The sequence below is a fragment of the Aphelocoma coerulescens genome, chromosome 1 (genome assembly GCF_041296385.1).
Source record: "Aphelocoma coerulescens isolate FSJ_1873_10779 chromosome 1, UR_Acoe_1.0, whole genome shotgun sequence".
NCBI classification, from domain to species: Eukaryota; Metazoa; Chordata; class Aves; order Passeriformes; family Corvidae; genus Aphelocoma; species Aphelocoma coerulescens.
The window spans coordinates 78,712,811-78,735,117 of NC_091013.1; the positions used below are offsets into that span (position 1 = coordinate 78,712,811).

At 41.1% G+C, this 22,307-nt stretch overlaps 1 protein-coding gene and 2 long non-coding RNA genes across 4 annotated transcripts in view; 2 read left to right on the forward strand and 1 right to left on the reverse strand.

The window, feature by feature from the left end:
• Nucleotides 1–2,172: 2,172 nt before the first annotated feature.
• Nucleotides 2,173–16,084, forward strand: LOC138110063 (uncharacterized). The gene is made up of 3 exons (XR_011150778.1): nucleotides 2,173–2,404; nucleotides 13,583–13,922; nucleotides 14,060–16,084. It is a non-coding gene; the product is annotated as an uncharacterized lncRNA (long non-coding RNA).
• Nucleotides 16,085–16,545: 461 nt separating this feature from the next.
• Nucleotides 16,546–21,353, forward strand: LOC138110057 (uncharacterized). The gene is made up of 4 exons (XR_011150776.1): nucleotides 16,546–16,611; nucleotides 17,077–17,183; nucleotides 19,454–19,623; nucleotides 20,211–21,353. It is a non-coding gene; the product is annotated as an uncharacterized lncRNA (long non-coding RNA).
• Nucleotides 16,599–22,307, reverse strand: part of GRIA4 (glutamate ionotropic receptor AMPA type subunit 4) — a 219,543-nt gene continuing 213,834 nt past the window's right edge. For both annotated transcript variants that reach the window (XM_069014697.1, XM_069014706.1), the window contains exon 16: nucleotides 16,599–17,188. In XM_069014697.1, coding sequence (XP_068870798.1) covers nucleotides 17,024–17,188 — 165 coding nt within the window. In that variant the 3' untranslated portion in view covers nucleotides 16,599–17,023. The remainder of the gene's footprint in view (nucleotides 17,189–22,307) is intronic.

Here is a 22,307-nt window from a genome sequence, read left to right on the forward strand (position 1 = left end):
ACTAATGGCTTTCTAAATGACTCAGGGCAGTCTGCAGCTAAAAGAACTAGCACTGATTGTCTTACAGATTGGAGCTGGGGATATCTTTTGTCTCAGAACTATGGAGGGTAAAAGGTGGGCTAATCCAGAATGGTTTGCAGGGAAGCTCTTACTTCTAAAGGATAAGCTAAGGGTTTCCACCAGCCTCTGAACTGTCTCACACTGAAGAAAAAGCATTTCTGTCAGCTCAAATAGGCATTGTCAGATAAAGAACTGATTTATAGTTGACCTCATATAAATATGTAGATAATCTAAATTTTTTTGCCCTAACAAACATTTTGATAACAAAATATTGTCAGGAAGCAGTTCTTCCAGAGGCAGGAGTGAACACAAACACTTGCCCTACTTAATTTTTATCACAAAAGGACCCTTCCAGTGAATCAAAGTGCACGTGCCGGCTCCTCCTTCTTCCTGGAGCCTGCCAGCTTCCCTTCCTTCAGATTGTTTTTCCATCAGAAGTGTTTATAATAGTTGCAATGTTTCTGCAAGACGGAGACAGGGCTGTTTATTTAGGAGGCTGTACTCAGAAGCTTGTCAGTTTGGCTGGACTGTTTGCCAGAAAAGAAAATTCAGTCTATTTAAAGATGCCAGCTTTTATTCAGGATGAGCAAATCCATTCAGAAAATAAATCCCTTGTGCTCTCTTCATACTCTCCCTTTTGATCCATGAGCATTGCTAAGTCTGAGTAGTTCATATGTTTATTCTTTTTGTAGAAAATAGTTATTTCCTGTAGAACAAAAGTCTTTTGGGAAAGAAATCAAGCTCTGTGAACTTCAGTTCACAGCTTTTTATCCAAGAGTTCGGAAAGAGGTTAGGGGAAAAAGAAAAACAGTTCAAGTAGAGCAGGCTTTGAAAACCTTCTCCTGCACCTGCTCTGACATTGTCAAAGAGAGGGAGCAACCTCCATACCTGATCTGCCAGCTTCCCTTGGGGTCAGCAGAATGGTCTGCAGGGCACAGATGGTGTCAGGGCCATGGTCCTTCTCGTGACGAGCACTGTGCTGGCATCCTCACCATTGCCTGCACCAAGGGAAGCACAGAAAACTCAGCAGTGTCTCTACTGCTCTTCAGTTGGTGGAGACCTGGACAGGAATGTGTACGTGTGTGTGTGCATATAAACCAAAGGAGGTTTAGGAGAATACAGGTTCTGATGGAGATGGACCCCATGGACCAGAGGTGCACACTACAAATCTGACACACGTGACATTTTTGGTTGGGTGGTATTCATGAGTGGGAGGTGTGATGGTGCATCTCTCCTTTCCTCCCAGGCCATACTATGATCTGGGAAATGCTCGAGTGGCTTTGGCCTATGACGAACAGTACCTGGACTGAGCTCCTCTTGACCTTATCAGAAACACTATCTGTTCCCAGGAACTTGTGCTGCCTAACAGCCTCCTGCCCTTTTTTTTTTTAATGGACAGCCATAGAAACTTTTTTTTGCCTGAATAACAACCCAAGTGGAATGACATTTTTGTTCTCAAACTTCAAAGAAAGTGTGTTGACCTGAAGTGCTGCCAGGATGAAACTTCGTTATGACTAGAGCCTACTCTCTTGTGGCCCTATAAACAGCAGTCCAAAATGAGACCCTTTGAGCTCTCCTGGACTACAGTGTCTGTGTGCATGCAAGTGTTTATATGCTATAGCCAATGTGGGAGAAATGCTGCTCTCCTGGATTCCTAAGTACTTTAGATTTGTAAGTAAATTAGGCCTGTAAGTAAGTCACTGTTGTAAATCCCATATAAATCCTTTACTCTCTTCCTGTTGCCCCCCCGCCTCCACAAAGCTAGTCCTCCCCTTTGTGACTGCCTCCACAATGCTAGTTTTGTGTTTATTTCAGTTTGTTTTGGTTTGGATTGATTGACCCTGGATTTCTGTTTGCTGTTTTTCCTCACTGTGCTTTAACCATCTAGTAAGTAGCAGGGTGAACCTTGCCAGTGAACTTTGTCGTGCTGTCGCTTTTATATTAAACTTGTTTTTACTGATACCTTTGCTGGTGATTCTTTAAGCAATTCACAACATTCCTTCAGGAAGGGAGGGAAGGAGGTTGTTGTTTTCCTTAATTATTCTTGTGCAGCATGGCACAAGCATTTCAGGTCCTGTCTCAGGTTTTCCATCTGCTTCACAGCCTCCCCATCTTTGCTGTGCTTCTATAATTGGAGCAAGCAAAGAAGAAAAGGGTGGAGAGCCAGAACAGTTGGAGAATTCAGAGATACTCTCAGGAAGAGACCAAATTAACACTAGTAACTCCTAAGGAATGTTAAACCACTTTCCCTATCAAGTGGCCAAGAGGATGTCATCAGCAGAGATTCAAAGTCTACTAAGCAAAAAAAGGTGCCTCTGTGAGAATGAAAAAAAGAAAGGAAGAGGTAAGGTCCTTTGTATACTGGTTATTCAAACTGATTGTATGATACTGAGATAAATGGATTTTAGTCTGAAATCATTCCTCCAAAAATAATGGTGAACTTCTGTGGTGAGACTTCCAGAAAATTAGTGTTGCATCCAAGGAAAAGGAAATCATAAAACTGGAAGGGCAGACAGGAGCTGCTGGGGCTAGTTGCATAGCACATTTTCCTGATGGAGCATTTCTTGCCAAAGGCCTGGGCTATAGAGCTCTGCTGGGATGAGTGTCTTAGAAGAGTGAGCAGATCCAGAGTTGTGACAGATACAGTATTCCAGTTTGAGACAAATATAGGGAAACACTCTGGAAGGAACATCCCCTCCAAAGAAGGCAGGTTTCAGCCGTCCTTCCCCCACAGGTTCGGGAAGAAATTCCTCACAGGAAAGTGAAAAAAAAGTTATTTATTTAACAAGGAAAGTGCACGCAGGCACAGAAAAAGAACAGCGTTAGATAATAAAACCTCTCACTGTGGAGAAGAAACCTGGGTAGTTTCAAAGTCCTTTGTGGGTGTAGCTCTCTCCTCTCCAGAGCTGGGGTTCAGCGTGGGCCCCTCTGGGCAACAGTGTAGGGCCTCCCGATGCTGTTCTGGTTTTGCTGAACAGTCCAGAAGAGTTCTTGCTTCAGCTAGCAGGCCAGTGAAAAGAAAAAAAAAAAAAGCAAAGAATTTTAACTCTCCATCTCTCTCTCCTGAGAAAAGGAACTGAGAGCTGGGAAAAGCAGGAAAAGTTCTTTTCTCCACTCTGCTGCAGCAGTGAGAGAACGCAGGGGAGTGTGTGTGTCCTTGAGCACAACCTGCTCTGAAAATTTTGCCTGGCTTCTCTCCCCCCTCTCCTGAGAAACAGCTTAAAGACACAGGAAGGCACAGGATTCATGTCTGGCGTAGGGCAGGCGATAGGGAATACAGTAGCATGCAGTCACCCCAGGACATACAGTTTATGTGGCACAATGGCATTGTTTAGAGTTAATTTTAATTTGATAGCTAAAAATGAATTCCAGAAAATAAACAAACAGGGAGCTTTGAGACTATATTTTCAGGTGAACCAATATCTTCCCATAATGCTACTTTTCTGACAGTCTTTGTATTTCCATAATGTAAATTCCACACTGATCTTATTAATCTTCCATTTTTATTGGAGATATTTTTTCTAGACTTATCTCTGTTCCTTTGTTGTATTCAACCTGGAGTTCGAGGTCAAACTGAAATTTTAGATTAGTTTTTAAACCAGTGTAGTGAGATGGGGAGTAAAACTGAAGTGTCCTGTTTAGATTTCCCAAACCTTGGGTACAAGGGCTGCCTGGAAAAATTTTGCCCAATATAAAGATTTTTTTACACCAGGAAAGGAAGGGAAATAATAGGGACTGATCAAAGGTAGGAACTTGTTTTAAACAAGTACTAAAGGAAATTCTAGCAAGGTATTTGTGAGAACTAAACCCAAATGCCTCCAAAGTTTTTAACTTTAGCATTTTTGGCTTGTTCCTTATTGAAATTTGACCTCCAATGTAACTACTATCAACGTCTGCAGCCCTGAGTGATGCTGTTTCATAGGTGATGAGACTCTTTAGGGACAATCAGGTTTGCAAGAGCTAAGCATATTGATGTCACCAGCAGAAAGAGTGGCTCAAATCAGTTCTCAGGCATTCACCTTCAGTAGTTTCCCATACATCAGCACCCAAGTTTGACAACATCACCAAGCTGACCCAAGAGGGTTACAAATGGACAGGCAGCTTTGCCACGAAAATACCAGGCAGTTCATCTCCAGAAGCAAAACACAGAGAAGGATAACTGCAGTCTGTTTTTTCTGTAAAGGAAGGCTGATGTCAAGATTTACTGGTGTGGTCTGGGGGCAGCCATCACTGTTAGTGCCTGTGCAGTATTTTTCCCAGTGCTATACAAGAAATTTCAGTTTCAAATGGAGTCTGTTTGGTAAGTTTTATCAGTTCTTATGTATTTGGCAGAAAAACCCCAACCCACCAACCATGCTACTAATATATACAAAATGCAGCAGCCAAAAAACTTTGTCCTTTATTTTGCGTATGTGTGGGTATATAGGAAATCATCCAAAAGAAATCAAAATAAGAAATGCATCACCAATTATCAAATATACATAAATTAATCTTTTCTGCCTGAAATACCAGTTCAGGGGACATATTCACCTACTCATCACATTTCCCACTGAAACAAGGTTGTCGGCCCGCAAAGAGTAGGCAGGGAAAAAGCCACCACATGTTCACTGCAGCATGTGATAATAACTCACTGCCGAGCGTGGTCGGGCTCTCATCCCACCTTGTCCTCCCTCCAACAGTCTGTGACTGCCCTGGGATTTGGCCAGTTGCTCCAGGATCAGCTCTGGGGGGGTAAATCTGTCCTAGGGTCCTGGGTGGGAGCTTGGTTTCATTCTTCTCTTCTCTGAGTGTCCATCCAAGGCTGGTGGCTGTGGTTGGGTCTGGGGGGTGCCCTCATTGACTGCTTTTGTGGGGAAAGGTGGCAGCAGGTAGGAGCATCTCTTCACTTGGGTCACTGCTGGGGCTGCAAACCTGCCACGTCCCTGAAGAGAGGTCAGGCAGATCTACAGCTAAAACCAGGCAAGGCAGAGCTTTCTGTCTTGAACTGCACAGTTCTGAATGGGTCTCACAGGGCTGCAGAGAGGTTTCTCTTCCTCCTGCCTAAGTGGTCTCAGATTGACAAAGCTTTTAGGAGTATGAAATATGGCTGACTAGAGCATTGTGCTGACACAGCCCAAGGGTGCATGTATCAAGAGCCACTCCAGGTTGAAGAAAACTGCTGTACAATCAGCTACTTAAATAACAGATCAGTTTAATTTATCTGAGAGAACATGTCATGACAACATAGCTTGATTAAAGTCTAGAAATATCTACATGAGAGGTTTCAGAGGGTAGGGTATTCTAACAGATAAAGGCAAAACAAATTCCTGGATGCAGAAAAAAAGCTGTGTTTAACCCTAAAAAAAGTAGGGTTTAAGTCAGTCCTGAGTGGCATTTAGAAGCACCAGCACAGGAGGTGCTGTGGGTTGTGACAAATGTGACCTCTGATCAGCTGCTTGTAATTTTCCCTTTTCAACTGTAAACCTGTGAGTCTCTGAAAAGGGAAAGGGATTGTCCAAATTGTCCGTGCTGATAAATGATCAAGGTCTGAGTGCCTCAAGAAAATAAGCACTCCAGGTGGTAGGTGGGTATTGTGAGATGGAGTCAGCATACACCACACAAAAATTAGCTTGTGAAACCAAGTGACCAGCCCACACCCCACTGTTTTTTCTCTGTTATCTTTATATGGTATAAATTATATTGTATGCTGGCAGATGCTCCTTATCTCCTTGCAATCCTGCCATTATGATATCTTTTTCCAAAATGAACACCAGAAAACAGCAACCTCTTGGGCTTTATAGCTTAGTCGTGGACTTGAAAGTGCTAGGTTCACAGCTGGACTCAGCGATCTTGAAGGTCTTTTCCAACCCAAATGATTCTACGATTCATTTGCAAGTTTGCATTTACTCTGCTACCAATGTTTGCTCCCTCCAGCAATGATAACCACCTCAGCACTGCATCTATCACACATCTCCTTTTCTCTGCTGGGACTTTGCTATAGCAGCTCTCCCCATTCCTTTGGCTCTATGTTTTTCCCTAAATCTCTTTTAGAAATGAAAATATCCCTCTTTCCTTTATATAGGGAACTGTGTGCCAGCAGGTAGTAGAAGTCCAGGCAACTACACATGGATCTTGCAAAATGGGGATTCTCCTAGTGAAAGAGATTTGGGAAATATGTGCTACCTGGTCATGGAAGGAGCAGAGAGAGCAAAGGGGCTGTGGGGAAGCAGGGCATTATAAGGAGCAAGGGTTTAATATATAGTCTCATCCTTTTAATACTATTTATTTTCCAGATATGAATAATCCTTGGTCAAGAATGCCAGTTCCCCATTGGGATGGACAAATCAGGATCTGTGGGTGTGCTGTTGGTTAAATTTTGTGTATGATCAGCACCTTAAATTGCACCCTCCGCATCATCTCCCAGCACACACTGCTGTATCACATGCTAAGCGTAAGCCTCCTGCTCAGCAGCCTGTTCCTTCTGTCCCAGGAAACTTGTTGCTTCCCTCATCTTTGTGACTCATTGCTGCCACATTGTCTGCAAAGGGTTTGGAAATCAGAAAATCCCACTTATGGAATGTACTTTTGAGAACAGCCCCAAAGTCTCATGTCAGCCAGTTCTGTTGCCTTTTTCACTTTAGTTCACTAGGGAGGATCTGCTTGGCCACAAAATGACTGTTCCTATCTCTCTCTCTCTCTCTAGATTGTCCACTCTAGGAACAATACTGTTCCATGTTGCAGAGCCAGTGACAGGAAGGAAACAGTCCTACACTGAAAAATATTTTTAGAATAGCATTTAACTGGCAAGAAGGTCAAGGCCATTGCAAGCTTCTGTACCAACCCCCACTCAGAGCTAGGACATCCCACCTCAGTGTTAGATCAAATTGCTCAGAACTACATCTAGCAGCTTTTAATTACCCCTGAGAACGGAGTCTCCACAATCTCTGAGCAGCCTGTCTCCATGTTTGACCAACCTTTCTGTAAAAGTTTTGTTTACAAATGTCTAACTTGGATTTCTGCTGTTGCTACTTCTCCCTGCTGTGCCGTAAGTCCCCTTCAAGCCTTTGTACACAACTCTTGGCTTGGTGTTTCCGGAGCTGCTCTCTTTTTTCCTTGCAACAATCTTCCACTGGATTTGTTCTAACAAGATGTTTGGATTTCTGCTTGACCACTAGGAACAGACCAGTACAAAAGATTAAGCCTTTCTGTGACTCATTCCAAGGACTTGCTCCAAGTACTGTCCAAAATTGTGAATACTGCTAGAATTCTTTCTTTGTTTTTGTTTCAATTGCGCATTTTCTGTTTGACATTAATGGTAGCTGGAACTGTGGAATTTGGCATTCTTTCATTTTTTTTTGTGGGCTGACACCAGTCTTCACATTGAAATGTTGCTCAGTGGCATGTGCTGATTCCCTATAAAAATTTCAATACCACAGTTGGAAAATGTACAAATATTTTCTTTCCTCTTCTTTCTTCTAACAAAAAACATAAGAAAGGATGTTCTAGAAAGGGGCATTTTTTTGTCCTGGCATCATTTTACTGAATAAATGGGGTTTTTGGCATTTATCCAAGGGGGCTAATTGAAAAACAGAAGATAAAGTTTTCTGATTGACGACTTCATACCAGGAAAGGAAAAATATTACTCTGCCTAGAAATTACTTCTGTTTTCTAAGTACTGGGAAACCCTTCAAATATATCAAATTTACTAAAATGTGGTGTTTATCCCTTTGTGCAAGCTTACTGTATGGGTATAAATCTTATTTTCCTAAGGGATACTAAAGTAAATGGGCCTGAGGAAGTAATGTTGAAATATTTATCTTCTTTCAGCTGTAAATCTGGTCAGAGAGAAGTTAGGATATTTGGCATTTTTTACACTGAGAAACTTTAGATTTGCAAAGCTTCATCTCTCTTTCTTCTTCAAAGCCAAGCTCGTAAACAAAGGAACTGTTCCCAAACTGTCACCATAATGTCACTCAGTTCCACGAAGTCACCACATCACTTCTATCACTATGCAAAACTTAAAATAATCTGTTGCTAATGCCACAAAAACATTGCATTACCATAATTTTGAAAATAATTCTGTAAATGCAGTCTTTCTGCATGTATGTGCAGAAAATCACCATTTTAATAAGAAAACCTTAGAATGAAGTATTATTTTATTAAATTCTACTAGCACTTGTAATTTGTCATAATGAAATAGTGTTGCTCACTATTAAAACATACTTTCCCCTTTTGTTCTCCCTTATTATTTTCTATTTCATATGAAATGCTGAAAACTTTCATATGAAGCTAAGACATTGGTAAATAGTTTAGAAAAAATGAATGCAATTCAAGATGCACAAATGTAAAACTGTACACTTAAGCAGGAGTAATCCACCTCAGAAATGCAGAATGAAGGCTCTGTAGCTTTACTGAAAAAAGTCAGGAAGAAAATGCACCAACATCCTCCTACTCCTGTAGATAAAAAAATCTCTCAATTTTAGGAATTCTGTCTGCAATGAACATGGAAAGGAATCCTTGTGCTTTTATTGTCACTACTAATCAGGCTGGAATTAGAGGAAGATTTTGATATGGGGCTTCATGATGGATTTGGTTCAGTTGGAAGGAATCCCAGGGACACCAATGTAACCAGTTTAGAGGTTTAGAAATTAGTCTAAGGTTAGCTGTCATGCAGAACTGTAGGTATGACATTGCCTTGCAAGGGGGGCCTGCCTGGTGACAAGATCACAACCTTTATCATCTTGGCACAAAGAATAGCTGTGAGTGGAAGAAACTCCAGTGGGTGGGAGAAAGCCTTGGGGCTTGATGTAGGTGAGCAAAGGTGGAAAAACTCAGGGCAGTGAAAGAAATTCATGACCAAGCGGTGAGCCAGGCTTTGGCAGAAGGAGATCTGACAGGAACGTGCTGGAGACCAGAGTTGTAGTGGGGCTTGAAATAAGGAAAGAGAACTAAGAAAGTGTGGGGGAAAGCAAGGGAGCTGTAAAGAGGAAAGGCAGCCAAGCAGCAACCAGTAGAGCAGGTCCGTAAAGTGAAGTGTCCGTGGGCTGTGGATTGTGACTATTACTGAGACTCATAACAAGATGAGACAGTATGACTGGTTTGGGTGAACTTCATGTTGATGGGAAGTCAAAAGCCTATGTTGCCTTGTGGGAATAAAATCTCCAGAGAGCTTTTTTCAGGTTGACCACAAATTGCTAATGCTCTATGACCACATGCAGTCCCAAAGAGCTTCAGTGGCCTGCAGAAAACAGCATGGTTACAAAAATGCCGAGTGAAAGCATCAGCCAGTTTCCTCTTTGGGTAGAAACATTCTACAGAATTTGCCAAAAGTAGGAAGAATGGGTTCATGCTTGTCAGTTCTTTTTTCCTAGGTTAATTTAATGTCACAGTGACTCCTGGTTTTCAGTTCCTAACAGAGGATGCGATAATCAGGTGGACAGGTCTGAATGCATGGGGAAATACATCAGCATGATGGACCAAATCCTATCAGTAGTGCTTGCTAATGGCTTAGATGTCTTAAAGCCTTCTCTCAGGCTTTGCATGTCCCCGTGACCAAATAAAATGGGAGGAGAAGGATGCAGCAGCATTTCCACATCAACTTCCTGCCTTCCAAGAACCTAAGAACCTATCTGAAAGCAGTGACCTTAACTGCACTCTCTCTCCTGAAACAGATTCTGTTTGATGGGGAGGAAGAGGAGACAGGTTAGAAGTTGTGCCTGCATGCTTAAGAAAGAAACCCTCCCTTCTGTTCAGGAACTCTGCAGGAATTTCAAACTCAATTGCATCACGCTTGCCACTTCAAAGCCTTCAGCAACTGATCACACACTTGGAAAATATCAAACCTAACTTAACCTGACATGGTTATCAGTGTAACTCAACCTGTCTGACAGCCTCCTTCCTCAGGGTTGCTATGGCCTCCTTGTACCAGAAATGTCTCTGGGGAAAGAGCAGGCGTTTCTTCCCAACATTATTCAGAGTGATAATTGCTTATTTTAAAAGGAAGCACCTTTGTATATTTTCCTTGTGAATGATGCAATTCACTGTTTAATGCAGTGACTTTGTTTTGTTGCTTCGTATTAGAACTAGTTTAAGATACTCCCTAAATGAAGAAATGAAGTCTTATATCTAGTCTTTATATAAATGATGTCATTTTCATGTATTTCCAATTTATTTGTTATCATCCTAGATCCAATTCATGGAACAGTTCCTGTGATGAGGATGAAAACCAGTCTGCCCCTGGCTGGGGTTTCTTCTGTAGACATTCCACTTGGTGTGAAGAAATAAGCATTAATGGAGTAACATGAAAATGGAAATTTCTTTATTACCAAGAGTTAACTCACTTAAGCTGTAGGAAACACAGGCTCAAGTTCCAGCTGTAATGAAAATGTATCTAGTGAAATGCACAGAGAGAGTTTCTATGTTCCTCCAGAGGGCCTCACGCTGCACTGACCTGCCTTCAGCCCTCTTGATCCAAACCATCATGCCTGAGGTTTGCTGAAGATAGACTTATCACGAGGAAATATCTCCCCACCTCTTCTCACCTCTCCTTTGAGAATTCAGATTTTGGGGCATCCAGCTGCTGCTGTAACCAGGGTTCCCACCAGTTTACCAGCGGCTTATATTAATTAAGTGGCAAGTTTAGCAAAATGTGTACCAAGCAACATAATCTTTTGGAGTTGGAGGAAAGCAGTCATCGCTAGGGGCTGGTGGTATCTCAGTAGCAGCTGTGAGAGCAACAGGGAGCTCAAAGTTGTGTGTTTACACACAGAGTGGCAAACAAGCAACCTCTGGGCATCAGGTACTATGTAGCTGAAGGTGATAAGCATTCAGTTTGGAAGCGATGGCAGCAGCTCCATCCTTGTGTCCCTGTGTCACTGACACTGCGATCAGAGCTCGTCTCACTGATGCTGCAAACATGCCAGACTCACTCCATTTCACTGTGTGCTGGCTGGACTTGGGTCACCATGAGTAGGAGTCATCTGGCCAAATGTAGGCACCTGTAGCATAAATGTCAACTATTGAGTGAGTCATTCTTGGTTGTCTTCACCAATGAAACTCAGAAAGGATTGTTAGGGCAAAACTATCCCACCCACCAACAGGCATCTAAAATCAGTTATTTATACTGCATCCTACGAGATCCTAGATAGTTAAATTGGAGGTGTTTAAAGTCATTGAGTGTGACCCCAAATATCTGATATTCTCAGAATGCCATTGCAACTTCTATAGGCTTTCCAGCAGTTATTTCTTAATCTTTGTGATGGAGCTTTTAACAGATGAAGTTTTTTGCAGAATATTGATTCTGTCCCATAGCCAAAAAGGCTTTTTTTTTTCTTAAAGTTGTTTTAGAAATGTCAGGGAAATTCCAGCAATTGACAGTACTGCAGGTAGCTGGAATATAAGAGGGAAGAAGGGAAGACACCACCTCTGTTATGTATTTATGGAGTTCATGACTACTGTAATGTGTAGAAAGACTCTTAATGGAATGGCTGGATTTAAACTGCTGCAGTCTCGTGACTTCGAAATTCTCCACAACTTCTACACAGTTACACCAAAATACGTTTAAAAGTCTCACCAGATCAGATTTTTCCATCCACACTAGTGGTTATGTTTTTACACCATTATGCATGGATTTGAACAATTAATATCAGGCATAAGGCTAGGTAGAATCAGTGCCTTAGCACTGGAATCCTTACAGGAATAGCTAAAATACACAAAGACTTGAAAAGTAATATAATTGTTTTTCAAGGGCTTAGGAAAATGTGTAACTTACATTAAAGCACTTAAAAGTCCACTTTAACAGTTTAGCCTTGTTGAAGGTCTTTAGACCTCTTAGAGATACAACAATCTAAAAAGACAGTCAGGGTCTGGCCTTTAAAACTTTTCAGTATTTGGTGCTAATGGAAGATGATGGATTGGTGAGCTGGGGGTGTGAATCCTTGTTTTAGCCCTAAGGAAAGACTGACAGCAGTGCACACTCCTCTGAAGTGTCATGATAACATGCCTTAGTCTCCTAACAGAGAAGTCCAGATTCTGGGTTCAGCAATACCAATGATGATGCACATCTTCATTTAGGTAAGCAGCTTGGGATATGTGTTGCTGCTTTTGATTCTACTCTCAGTGCAGAATAACAACAAAATTGAAGAAAATTTTGCCCTTAGGAAAATATTGAGGGTGGCCAGAACTTTTGAAGAGGTTGCCCAGAGAGGTTATGCAATTTCAACACTGGAGATGCTAAAATTGTGATAGATTAACAATGAGAAGCCTCTTAAGCTTTGAAATTGGATCTGCTTCAAAGCTGAATCTACTTTAAAGGGAAGTTTGAAGGAGTTGACCTCCAGAAATCCCTTCCAATTTAAATTATTTCATGTTTCCTATTTACTAGTTTCAGCTTGCCTGACCTTACATTTAATGCAACTGTTATGAAATCAATAAGTTATTTGGAATCTGTAACACTCCTCTCACTTAGAAAAGGAAGTGGCTCTAAATTTCTATTTATAATTCTCCTGGTGACATTTTATCCTTAGACATTGCAGCTGAAGCTAAACTTGCTGTTGCATACCAATTACACATTTTGTGGTAACAGTGTTAATTAATCCATGTCTACAACAAATATCTGCAGCTCCTTGCAGGCTTCCTTTCTTTTCTTGGTGTTGGCATTAGTGTGGGTAAATTCTGAAGGTCGAGAGCTTTAGGAGGTCCCTTCTGCTGTAATTTTCTAATCATGGATGAAAGTATACTTACACTTTGAATATTAAAGAATATTAAAGAATATTTGTTCTTCATTCTGACATCCTGTCAGGGCAGAAGCTATTACAGAATTATTAAGCAACACAGGTGAACAGGTACCACTGTCCTCCTTCACCACACACAATGATTACAACCAGTTGTATAAAGTTGTACTCCTTTCCCCAGGCTCTGTTCTTGATTGCACCGAGGCACATTCAATTCAGAACATGTACATTTGGCTCCCAGAATAGTCTTTAGGTGAAATCCAGCAATAACAAGTGGTTGCATAAAACTAATTCTGCCCGTGAGGTTCTCAGACAACTCAGCAAGTCTGTACTGATTTTAAATTTAATAGGTGTTTAATAGAATACACAACCAGTGTGGGAGGGTTGAATGGGTAGAACAAAAAACTACTAATATAACAGTGAATGTCAAAGCAGGCTGGTCCTACAGTGTGATTCACACCAGCTCAGAAGACTTATTTTGCAGATGAGTTTAATAGTGTTGTGAGTGTTAATAATTGCTCTTGATTACATTGAAACTGAAATTATTTTAAAAGCAGATAAATGCTGATATAATTCATTTCATCATCATGATAGCTAAATTTAGAAATCTATAGGATAACTACATGTCTGAAGTCTTTTCATACTCCATGGAGATCTAGTCCATGTATGCTTGAAAACAACTCATCTGAAGAGACACAATTCAGTTACTCCTCACAGGTACCATTTGAGATGCCTTAGCCTGTCTGAGACATCTGCACAGGGATCCTTTCTCTTCTCCAGGCTGAACCCCAACCCTCTGTCTGTCTTCACAGGAGAGGTGTTCCAGACCTGTGGTACACTTAGTGGCTCTCCCCTCTACTCGCTCCAAGAGCTCCATGTCCTCCCTGTGCTGGGACCCCAGAGCTGGATGCAGCACTGCAGGTGGGGTCTCACCAGAGCAGAGCAGAGGGGCAGAATCCCCTCCCTGGCCCTGCTGCCCGTGCTGCTCTGGATGCAGCTCAGGATACAGTTGGCTTTCTGCGCTGTCAGTGCACATTGCTAAGACGTGTCAAGCTTGTCACCCACCAACACCCCCAAGTCCTTCTCCCCAGAGCTGCTCTCTGTGGTCACAGCAGTCATGCAGCAGCTACCCTCTTGGAGTAAGACAAAAGAGTAAGTTACTGTGGAGGCAGCAGACCAGTTCCCTGAGATTGCTTTCTCAATCACCTGAACTGTAGTTCAACTCTCTCTGCTGTGGCATTTTCCCATCCAGATTTTTTTTAATTCAAATTTATATCTGCTTACGACAGGCATCAGCAAAGTGGGAGTCTCCATCTCATCTGATCAAGTTTTCCTTCAGTAAAGCATTCCCTTGGCAAGGACAAGGCTTGGAAGTGGTAAGAGGATGTGGTGATTCCCCACTGTGGCTGCTGGCCACATGCCCTTGGTGGGTCACGCCACTGCACAGCCATGCAGCTTCGTAGCTGCATTGCTCACACTGCTCAATTCTGCTGAATCCTTGGTGTGGATCCTCTGTGGTTACTGACACTGGACTTCTCAAAGGACTTGGGTGCCTCGTTGACAAGTGGAAACCTGACTCAGGGAATTAAAAATGAGCTCCATGGAGCAACATTCCTAACAGCAGTGATGGGCTGTTTACTGAAAGTGAAAAATAACGTGTTAAAGAGACAGGGGAGCATATAAGAGGAGTAACACTGGAAGATAGTAAAATATCCCAAGACGGCCCTGGCACTGCTCACAGTTGTGGACAAGGAAAGGATGAAGACAAGCTCCTGGAAAACAGACAGACACAGTAAAACAAAATAGACAGCATTCTTCACACTCAGTCTCTCAATCTGTTCAGCCTCTAATATGTTACTTTGTGAAAAATGGAGGCAAACACTTTTTTCTTCAAAAAAAAGACAAGCCCAAAACCAACCCACCCAGAAGTTGCTTTTTTAAATTTAGCTGTAAAAAGAAGGGAGCTTTCAGGCTTACTCAAAAAAGAGAAAAACCAGACAACTCACCTAACCCAGCCAAAGAAACACAGAACACTTCACAGTAACTCATGAATGTGCTAAACATGCCAGTAAGACACGGATACAAAGTAAGTTTAGTCACAGTGATTCATTGTAGTGTTATCTGTCTTTTTCTCTGAGACCCCTGCACACATTACAGCTATTGTGCCTCAGGGGGGTAAGCATCACCTTATTTTCATGTTTGCCTGCACTGTCAAGCTCTGTATAAGAACTGCTCTCCCTCAGCCTGTATTAAGGTGAGTGGAAGGATTTAGGCTCTTGCTGCTGTGGTTCAGCTGCTGATGTTTTAAGGTCTACTTTAAGATGAAGTCATTCACTCTCGTTCTTTATTTCTCTATTTCATTAGATATAAAGGGTTGTCTACAGAGTATTTGAGGCAAGAAACTCGTATTTATATAGTTGATATCTGGACTGAAACGAACCCCTGCTTTGCTACTCTGCAGCACACAGAAGGAGCATCACCTCAGTAGTGTCTGGCCGCTGTTTTTGGCAGTAGTTGAGGGTTGGTCATTGCTGGGCATCCTTAGGCTCCACTTGGGGCCTGATCTCCTCTGCATGAGAGTCCTGGCAGCTGAGAGAAGCACCAGCACCAGGCTTGGGGAAATTTAAGCCATTGGAACGTGAGCCCTCATAGGCCTGGAAAAATGACAAGCTGTGATTACTCACAGTCTGGGCTCTGGCATGGAGCTGTTACACTGCTGGCAACACTCTGGATTAGGACACCACTGCCAGGTCTTGTGAGGCCAAGGAAAATGAGCATCACAGAACAGACTTGCTGCAACTTTGCACCTACAGTCATGCCTGCTCCTGTTGACATCTGGCTTTTATTCAAATGGTGGTTGCTAGTCTTTCCCAGGCGTGCCACTGATAGGCTGGGGGATGAAAACTGAGGCTCTTGGATACCAAGCAGGCTGCATCTATCATCTATCATCCATCACATCAGTCTCAAGGAGTGTTGTTTGTACTTCCTTGCTCCCTGGCATCTCGTCCCTTGACCTACCCAGAGGACAAACACTATCATTAAATGGTTCCCTAACACCTCCGAAAGGGTTTCAGTGACAGGTACTAAGATACCTAGTGAATAATCATGACAATTCTTCAGCTGCTCAGAGTCCCTCCTTCATGTGGACTTAAAAGCACTTCAAAAATGTGCAGGGACTCTGACTGACTCTGATAAGATCCTGAATCCTGTTGTAAGAAATGAGCAACCCTTTTCTATTTTCCAGGTGGCATCCCTAATGATCAGAAAACAACTCGAGCTCTGTCAATATTATAAGAACATTTGTTGTTTTATTCTTTTTGGTGGGTACAAAAACCACAGTTTCTTACACAGAACAAGATTATAAATAATATCTGTAACATGAGTGACCCGTAGTCTCTTTTGATTCTACACTGCAGACTGATGAAGTACTCTAAACATTTTATCATTTTGTTTCTTGTATTAGACAGATGCAAATCTGTGGAACACAGAATGATGGAACAGAATGAAGGTAACAGCAAACAAGAGGATGACCAACAACTTTTATAAAAAAAAATTCTCTGAATTTTATTACAGTGATGGCATTTTATATCAATTATTGCAATGATTTTTCCCTAAGATGGTTAGAAAAAAGAATTGTGTTGTCCTCTACTGAATTTACATCAGTTAAAAAGCAAGCATGTTTCAATACTCCTCTTTTTCCAAAGAAAATGTAAATAATTTCTTTATTTTTTTCACAGGATTTACATATTTATTATTTTTTTATCACAGTTTAGTGATTCATTTCTACAGCTGAACAGCTGAGTATTCTTCCATTGTATATATTGATGTTCTGGAGACACAGGTTAGCATGTTCATTGACTTCTATAGCTATTTGTCTCTCTTTGTCAAGACAAAGACCAAAATGGTGTCCTTTCTGAGCATGTTCTTCACAGTTTAATGCGCTAAATTGGCAAGTCTTATTAGTTTTAAGTCCACTCAAGTGAAATTTGTTGCTGTTAATACACCCTTCCCAGCCCCCTCCCCCCAACAAAACTAAATTATGAATTTTCCTGATATAAAATCTGAGTTTGGGTTTCCGAGCTGAGCTCATGCACACATTGTTGCTGATGATGTCTGGCGCATTTGGACGTACTTCCCTTTCTCAGCCAAATTATTAGTTCATCAATGACACTCCCATGTCGTTACAGTCTGTGCTGTGTTCCCATCAGTCACCAACACAGTTTGATTAAGGCACTCAATTATTTTTTTGGTTTTTATGGTAGGTCCGATGCAATTACAGCCAATCCTGAACTTTGTCTAATTGCAGTTCCAGTGTGCACGGCCTTCGGGCAGTCGGGAGTCAATACACGTCCGTTTTCTCCCACACTCCCTGTGATGGATAATCTGGCTTTGTTTCTTATGGCTTCAGAAAAGGTAAGCTAGGTTTGAAGAAGAAGCAGAAGAGAGGAAAGTGTTATAATGTTTCTGTCCTTCAGCCAACCAGGACACAGCAAACACCAAAATATTAAATTTTAGACATCTGCATTTTTTCATGTTAATGTTAAATATAAAAATAGTAATCATCATAAATATAATACATAGCACTTAAGTCTACTGGGGAAAAAATACTAGCAATTCTGAGGGTAAATTTCATAACAATAAATTGTTACTGATTTAAATATAAAATCTGAATTTGATCATGAAATTAACTGAAGAGTTAATACCTTCATCTAAACTGCTTCAAAATAAATTTATATACAGTGAGAAGACCTTTTGGAACCTGAAAGCATTAGCATCTGTGAATAAAGTCATGCACAGGTGTTTATAGGCTTTGACCTTCAACTAGGAATGTCTGAAAATTGTTTATAAATTGCACCAGCTGTATCAGCTATCCCTCTGGCAATTCTATCATTTAAATCTAAAGAAATTGTTACTTATTTTCACAGAGCAAATATTTAGTATCAGGAAATCTGAGAACTGTCCTCAAATCTCTTTCATATACATATTTTCCTACCATTAGAGAAGGTGATAACTTTCAAAGAAAATATTATTTATTGAGACAAAATACAGTTTTCTACATTTTTTCTACATTATATCTAAATTTTCCATAAGAAGGCTTAAATTTTTTTACTTACAAATCTTTAGTTTCAGGTAAATCAGAACAAAATATCTTGTTTAGGGACTAAATTACTCAAGCAAAAAATCTGGATTTGTTAAAAGATTTATAGTTATGCCATCTAACTTTAGTCATCCAAAAATCAGTAGTCTAATCTAACAGGGCTCTCTCATGTGATTATAAAAAAAGCCAAGAGGACTAGTTTAAAGTAAGTGATTTCCAGATGACTAAAATTAGGGTGTCTAAGGTCAAACAATGCAGCAAGGCATCCAAACTATACTACATTGAAAGAGATTTCAGAGATAACCATGTTAAGATATTAATTAGTGGGGAAATCTGATTTCTAGTCAGAAGAAGCTATGTAAATGGTGTGCAGGGATGCAGTCTGAAATACCAATTGGGGAAAAAAGGGAGATAGGAGGATGCATCACATAGGAGCAAAGGGATGACAAACATCATAAAGTCATTTTGTTTGCTTTATTACTAATCTCTACATTTTGAACTTTATCCCTCTGAGCCCAGTTTCTTCTTCTGAGGTAGCAGTGAAATCCTGAGCTGGTGTTTGATATGTGGAGTTAATTTTATATATGAGTATATAGGGATGAGGAAGAGTCCTTAAAACTCCCAAACATTTTCACCGCTTCTGGTGCATTTCTGTGGAAATGCATCAGTCTAATATTGCATTGTTATCAGTAGCTCCTTCAAAAAGAGCTGTCAAAAATACAGCAGCTGTTTGTGGTACAGACGGGAGCTTGGATTTAAAAGCAACTTTCCAAACCAATTACCCTAAAAACTTCAGCCTTCAAGAGCACCCAAATTCAGGAAAAGGCCTCAGCTTACAGAGGGCCTTATGGCATTCCCCTTACATCGAAAAACCACAGCTTTGGTAAAGGAAATCCTTTGAAAACTTTCCCTGCCTCCACTGTACTTTGTGACAGGGACTGTTACCAAACATCTTGATGTAAAACAACACCTGGATACAAAAAGAGTGGCAGAGGTGATGAGGAAGTAGGTACCAAAAACTTCAACTACTTCCCCACAGCAAATAAAAATCTCTGCATTTGCAAAGCACAGACACAATGCAGTGTGGTACAGATCCACATGGTGCATGTCCTGAGTCCCACTGCAAATGGGTACTGGTACTCTGTCTGCAGAAGTGCAGAGAACATGTTCTGGTCAATGGCAAGAAAAAGCTAAAGGTGCTTTAGTGTGGAAGAGGGATGAGAGTCCAAACCAGATTAGAAAGCAAACTTGGGTGGAAAAGGGATGGCTAACTCCAGATGTGCTAAATTTCCCAGAACGTCATCATTGTGTCTCTCCAGCACATTGATCAGCTATCTGTTCATGGCCATTCAGAGTTTCCCACTGGGAAATCTGAGTGAGAGCACTCAGATTTGTATGGGATATACGAGTTGTATGTAACTGCTTTAGTAGCTCAGTCTAAATAACTTTATGGCCATTGACAACACACTCAGGACAGAAAGACAATAAAAGGCATCCAGAGGGGAAAAAAAAGAACAAAAAAAGGACAAAAAAAAAAAGAAGAAAAAAAAAAGAACACCACTTTCTCACTTTCTCACTTTCTCAGCAGCCTTCCACAGAAGAACAGAAAAGCTGCAAGGAAATAACTCATGTCCTCTTAGTGCAGAGACTAACAACAGCTCAGCAACACACCACAGGACAACTCAGACACTTAAAAAGCCAGGAGGAGCAGGTCAAACTTGTACTTGGGACAGTGGCATAAAGCCAAGTAACCAGGTAAGCATCTGCTCTGTACTTTAAACTATGCTATAGGTAACAAGCCAGGCTGATACTCTGCTTAACTGTGCTGCTACAAGTTCAGATGTATGGCCTGGATGCAGACACAGTTTGAGGAGTGGCTGGGATAAGAGGGAAAAGTCTCAGAATTTACTGTGAATATTATCCAAACTGTGAAAGTCTCCTTGCAGTAAGTGTATGTGGTTAATAGTGATAAGGTATTTTCAAATTTGTCATTAGTTTTGGTTAAATTAGTTGTGGAATTAATCACGTGAAAACACTGACTGCCTTGTTCCTAACAGGAAATGGAAATTACGGAAACTGGTATCCTCAGTCTGCGTAATACAAATATCCTAGCCTGTGTGGGGATTTTTGTTGTTCAGGCTCCTCTAGTACTTGGGTCACATGGAGGTGTCTTTGGCACAAATATCTAAGATGAACTTTTAATGACCTTTTCTCTTGTGACTATGAAATTGGAAGTATACAAGTCAAAATAAGTACATTATGCACTTACTGAGCCATCCCGTAACACTTCACCTTTTCTTGTAGTTAATTGTAATAATGATGTTTTTCATTGTTCTTTGTAGTTTTGTAATTATAAACAACAGCATGGGATGGGAGAGCAACAGAAGGCAGCTGAGCTGGTAGCTGGTTCCTGAGCTTCATGGCCCACTGAGAAGGCCATGGAGAGGCGGTGGTGGTGGCTGGCTGGATACTGGGACAACCCCTTCAAAAGCCTGTGTGTTGGGGTGAGGAACTCAGCAGGGCTTTGCCTTAGAGCAGCTGGAGAGAAGGATGTTAAGCTCCTCACTGCTCTTGGTATCAGCTCCACTTGTACACTAAAGGCTTAATACTAATGGCAAATCTACTGCCCAGGGGAAGAGGAAGGGATTATTCCCTCCTTAAAGCAAACTTTCTTCCCTGCCTTCAGCAGAGGCAACTGCCTGTCTGCCCCTCTGAATGTCTTTATCCCACACATATAGACTAGTCCATTATCATAAAGACCAGTCCACACATACAGACTAGTCCTTCATTTTCATTTTCAGCTGCCTCACAGGCAGGGTGAATTTCCCTGAGGTAACTCGTGATTGACTGAATGAAACTAAGATAAAAATCATGGTAATGAACATTAATTGTCAAGAGGGTTATTTAAGCTATTTTATATTAGTTTACTACATATACCATTAAAATTGTTTGATGTTAGCTTAAAAAGTCAGTGTGCTGGTTACTCATGCAGGTTAGAACCACCAGGCATCTTTCCATATTAGCAGGTTTTAGTTCCAATATGATCTCTTTACTTCTTGGATAAATAAACATATCAAAGGTTTCAAAATGCATAAGACAGACATATTTTTACAGAATTATGTGCAGTCATCATTGTGGGCTCTGTAATGCTGCCAGCTAAGCAGGGGTTTATGACTAGCACGTGTAGGAACAGATGGCATAGTCCCCCTGCACAATGTGGCACACAGGCACCTCTTGCTGCCAGTCTGGCCAGGAGAGGATGACTGGGCCTTGGCAGTCTCCCACATATAGCACAAGCATTTTTATAAGAAGTTCACTTGAAATTTCTCAGGTAAATATTGCATCAAATAAGCAGAAAAGAATTTCAGAAGTCTGTAAATATTTGTTCAAAATCCTTGTAACTTTTTCTGTGAATTTTAAAAGTCTGCACCCTAAAATGTTAACTATCAGAAGTTTTGACTGACCCGAAAATGAATTTTCAATAAAATAAAATGCAAAGTTTTTGTATCTTTTTTGTGTTGTTTAAAATACATTTTTCCAATAGGAATTCATCTCTGTGTTGCAACAAATCCCACAGAAATCCAAACTTTAGAGTAAGGTGCTTATGATCTTTCCTTTAAATACAAAACTTAGTTAGCTCTATTTTTTTATTACAAGAAAACACTAAGACTAAAAAAAATTCTGCAAGTATTATCAGTGTCTGTTGCACTGGAATCACAGAGCTAGGTGGCAACTGTGGGGATTGTCAAGTCATGCCATGTTTAGCATGCTCAGCCAATTGGAGTCAGGTCAGTATTTAAATGAAAGCTTAATTTTTTTGTTTGTTTTTTTTTAAGACTGTATTTTGAATGCATTGCACCCTGTAAACTTGTTAAGAAATATGTTTTCTGGAATTCTTGCTTTTACACCAGCCTGGGGACACTCTTGAGTTATGAGCACATCACTAAAAAAACCACCCTCACTTGCATTTTGCACGATGACTTGCAGAGGATTACTTCTTTTTAAGACCCTTATTGCTGACAGTAGGGAGTGGACTTGGGAGATTAATATTAGCATCTGGAAGTCCTGGTTCCCAGTTCAGAGTAATGAACACTGGCCTATACTCCTGGAGTCCTCTTGACACATACTATGGCTCACATTTTCACTAGTGAACAAAGTGCATAGCTAACACTTTTTTTTTTTACATGGGGAAATTGGCAGCTCTGTTACAATCAGAATATACCCAGGGTCATGACTCCTAGAACAGGGAAGAAAAGAAAACTACCCAGAACAGTGTGTTGGGCAGAGTTTCCCAGCCAGCCCCCTCCCTCGCGCCCCGAGAACCCACCTATTCCTCGCAGCGCTCCAGCTATCCTGCTCAAGCAGCATTCTCTGCTCACTCTGTGTTTGCTCTGTACTGTATGGTTCGGTATTGTACCGGCTGTGCCTTTAGGCTGTAA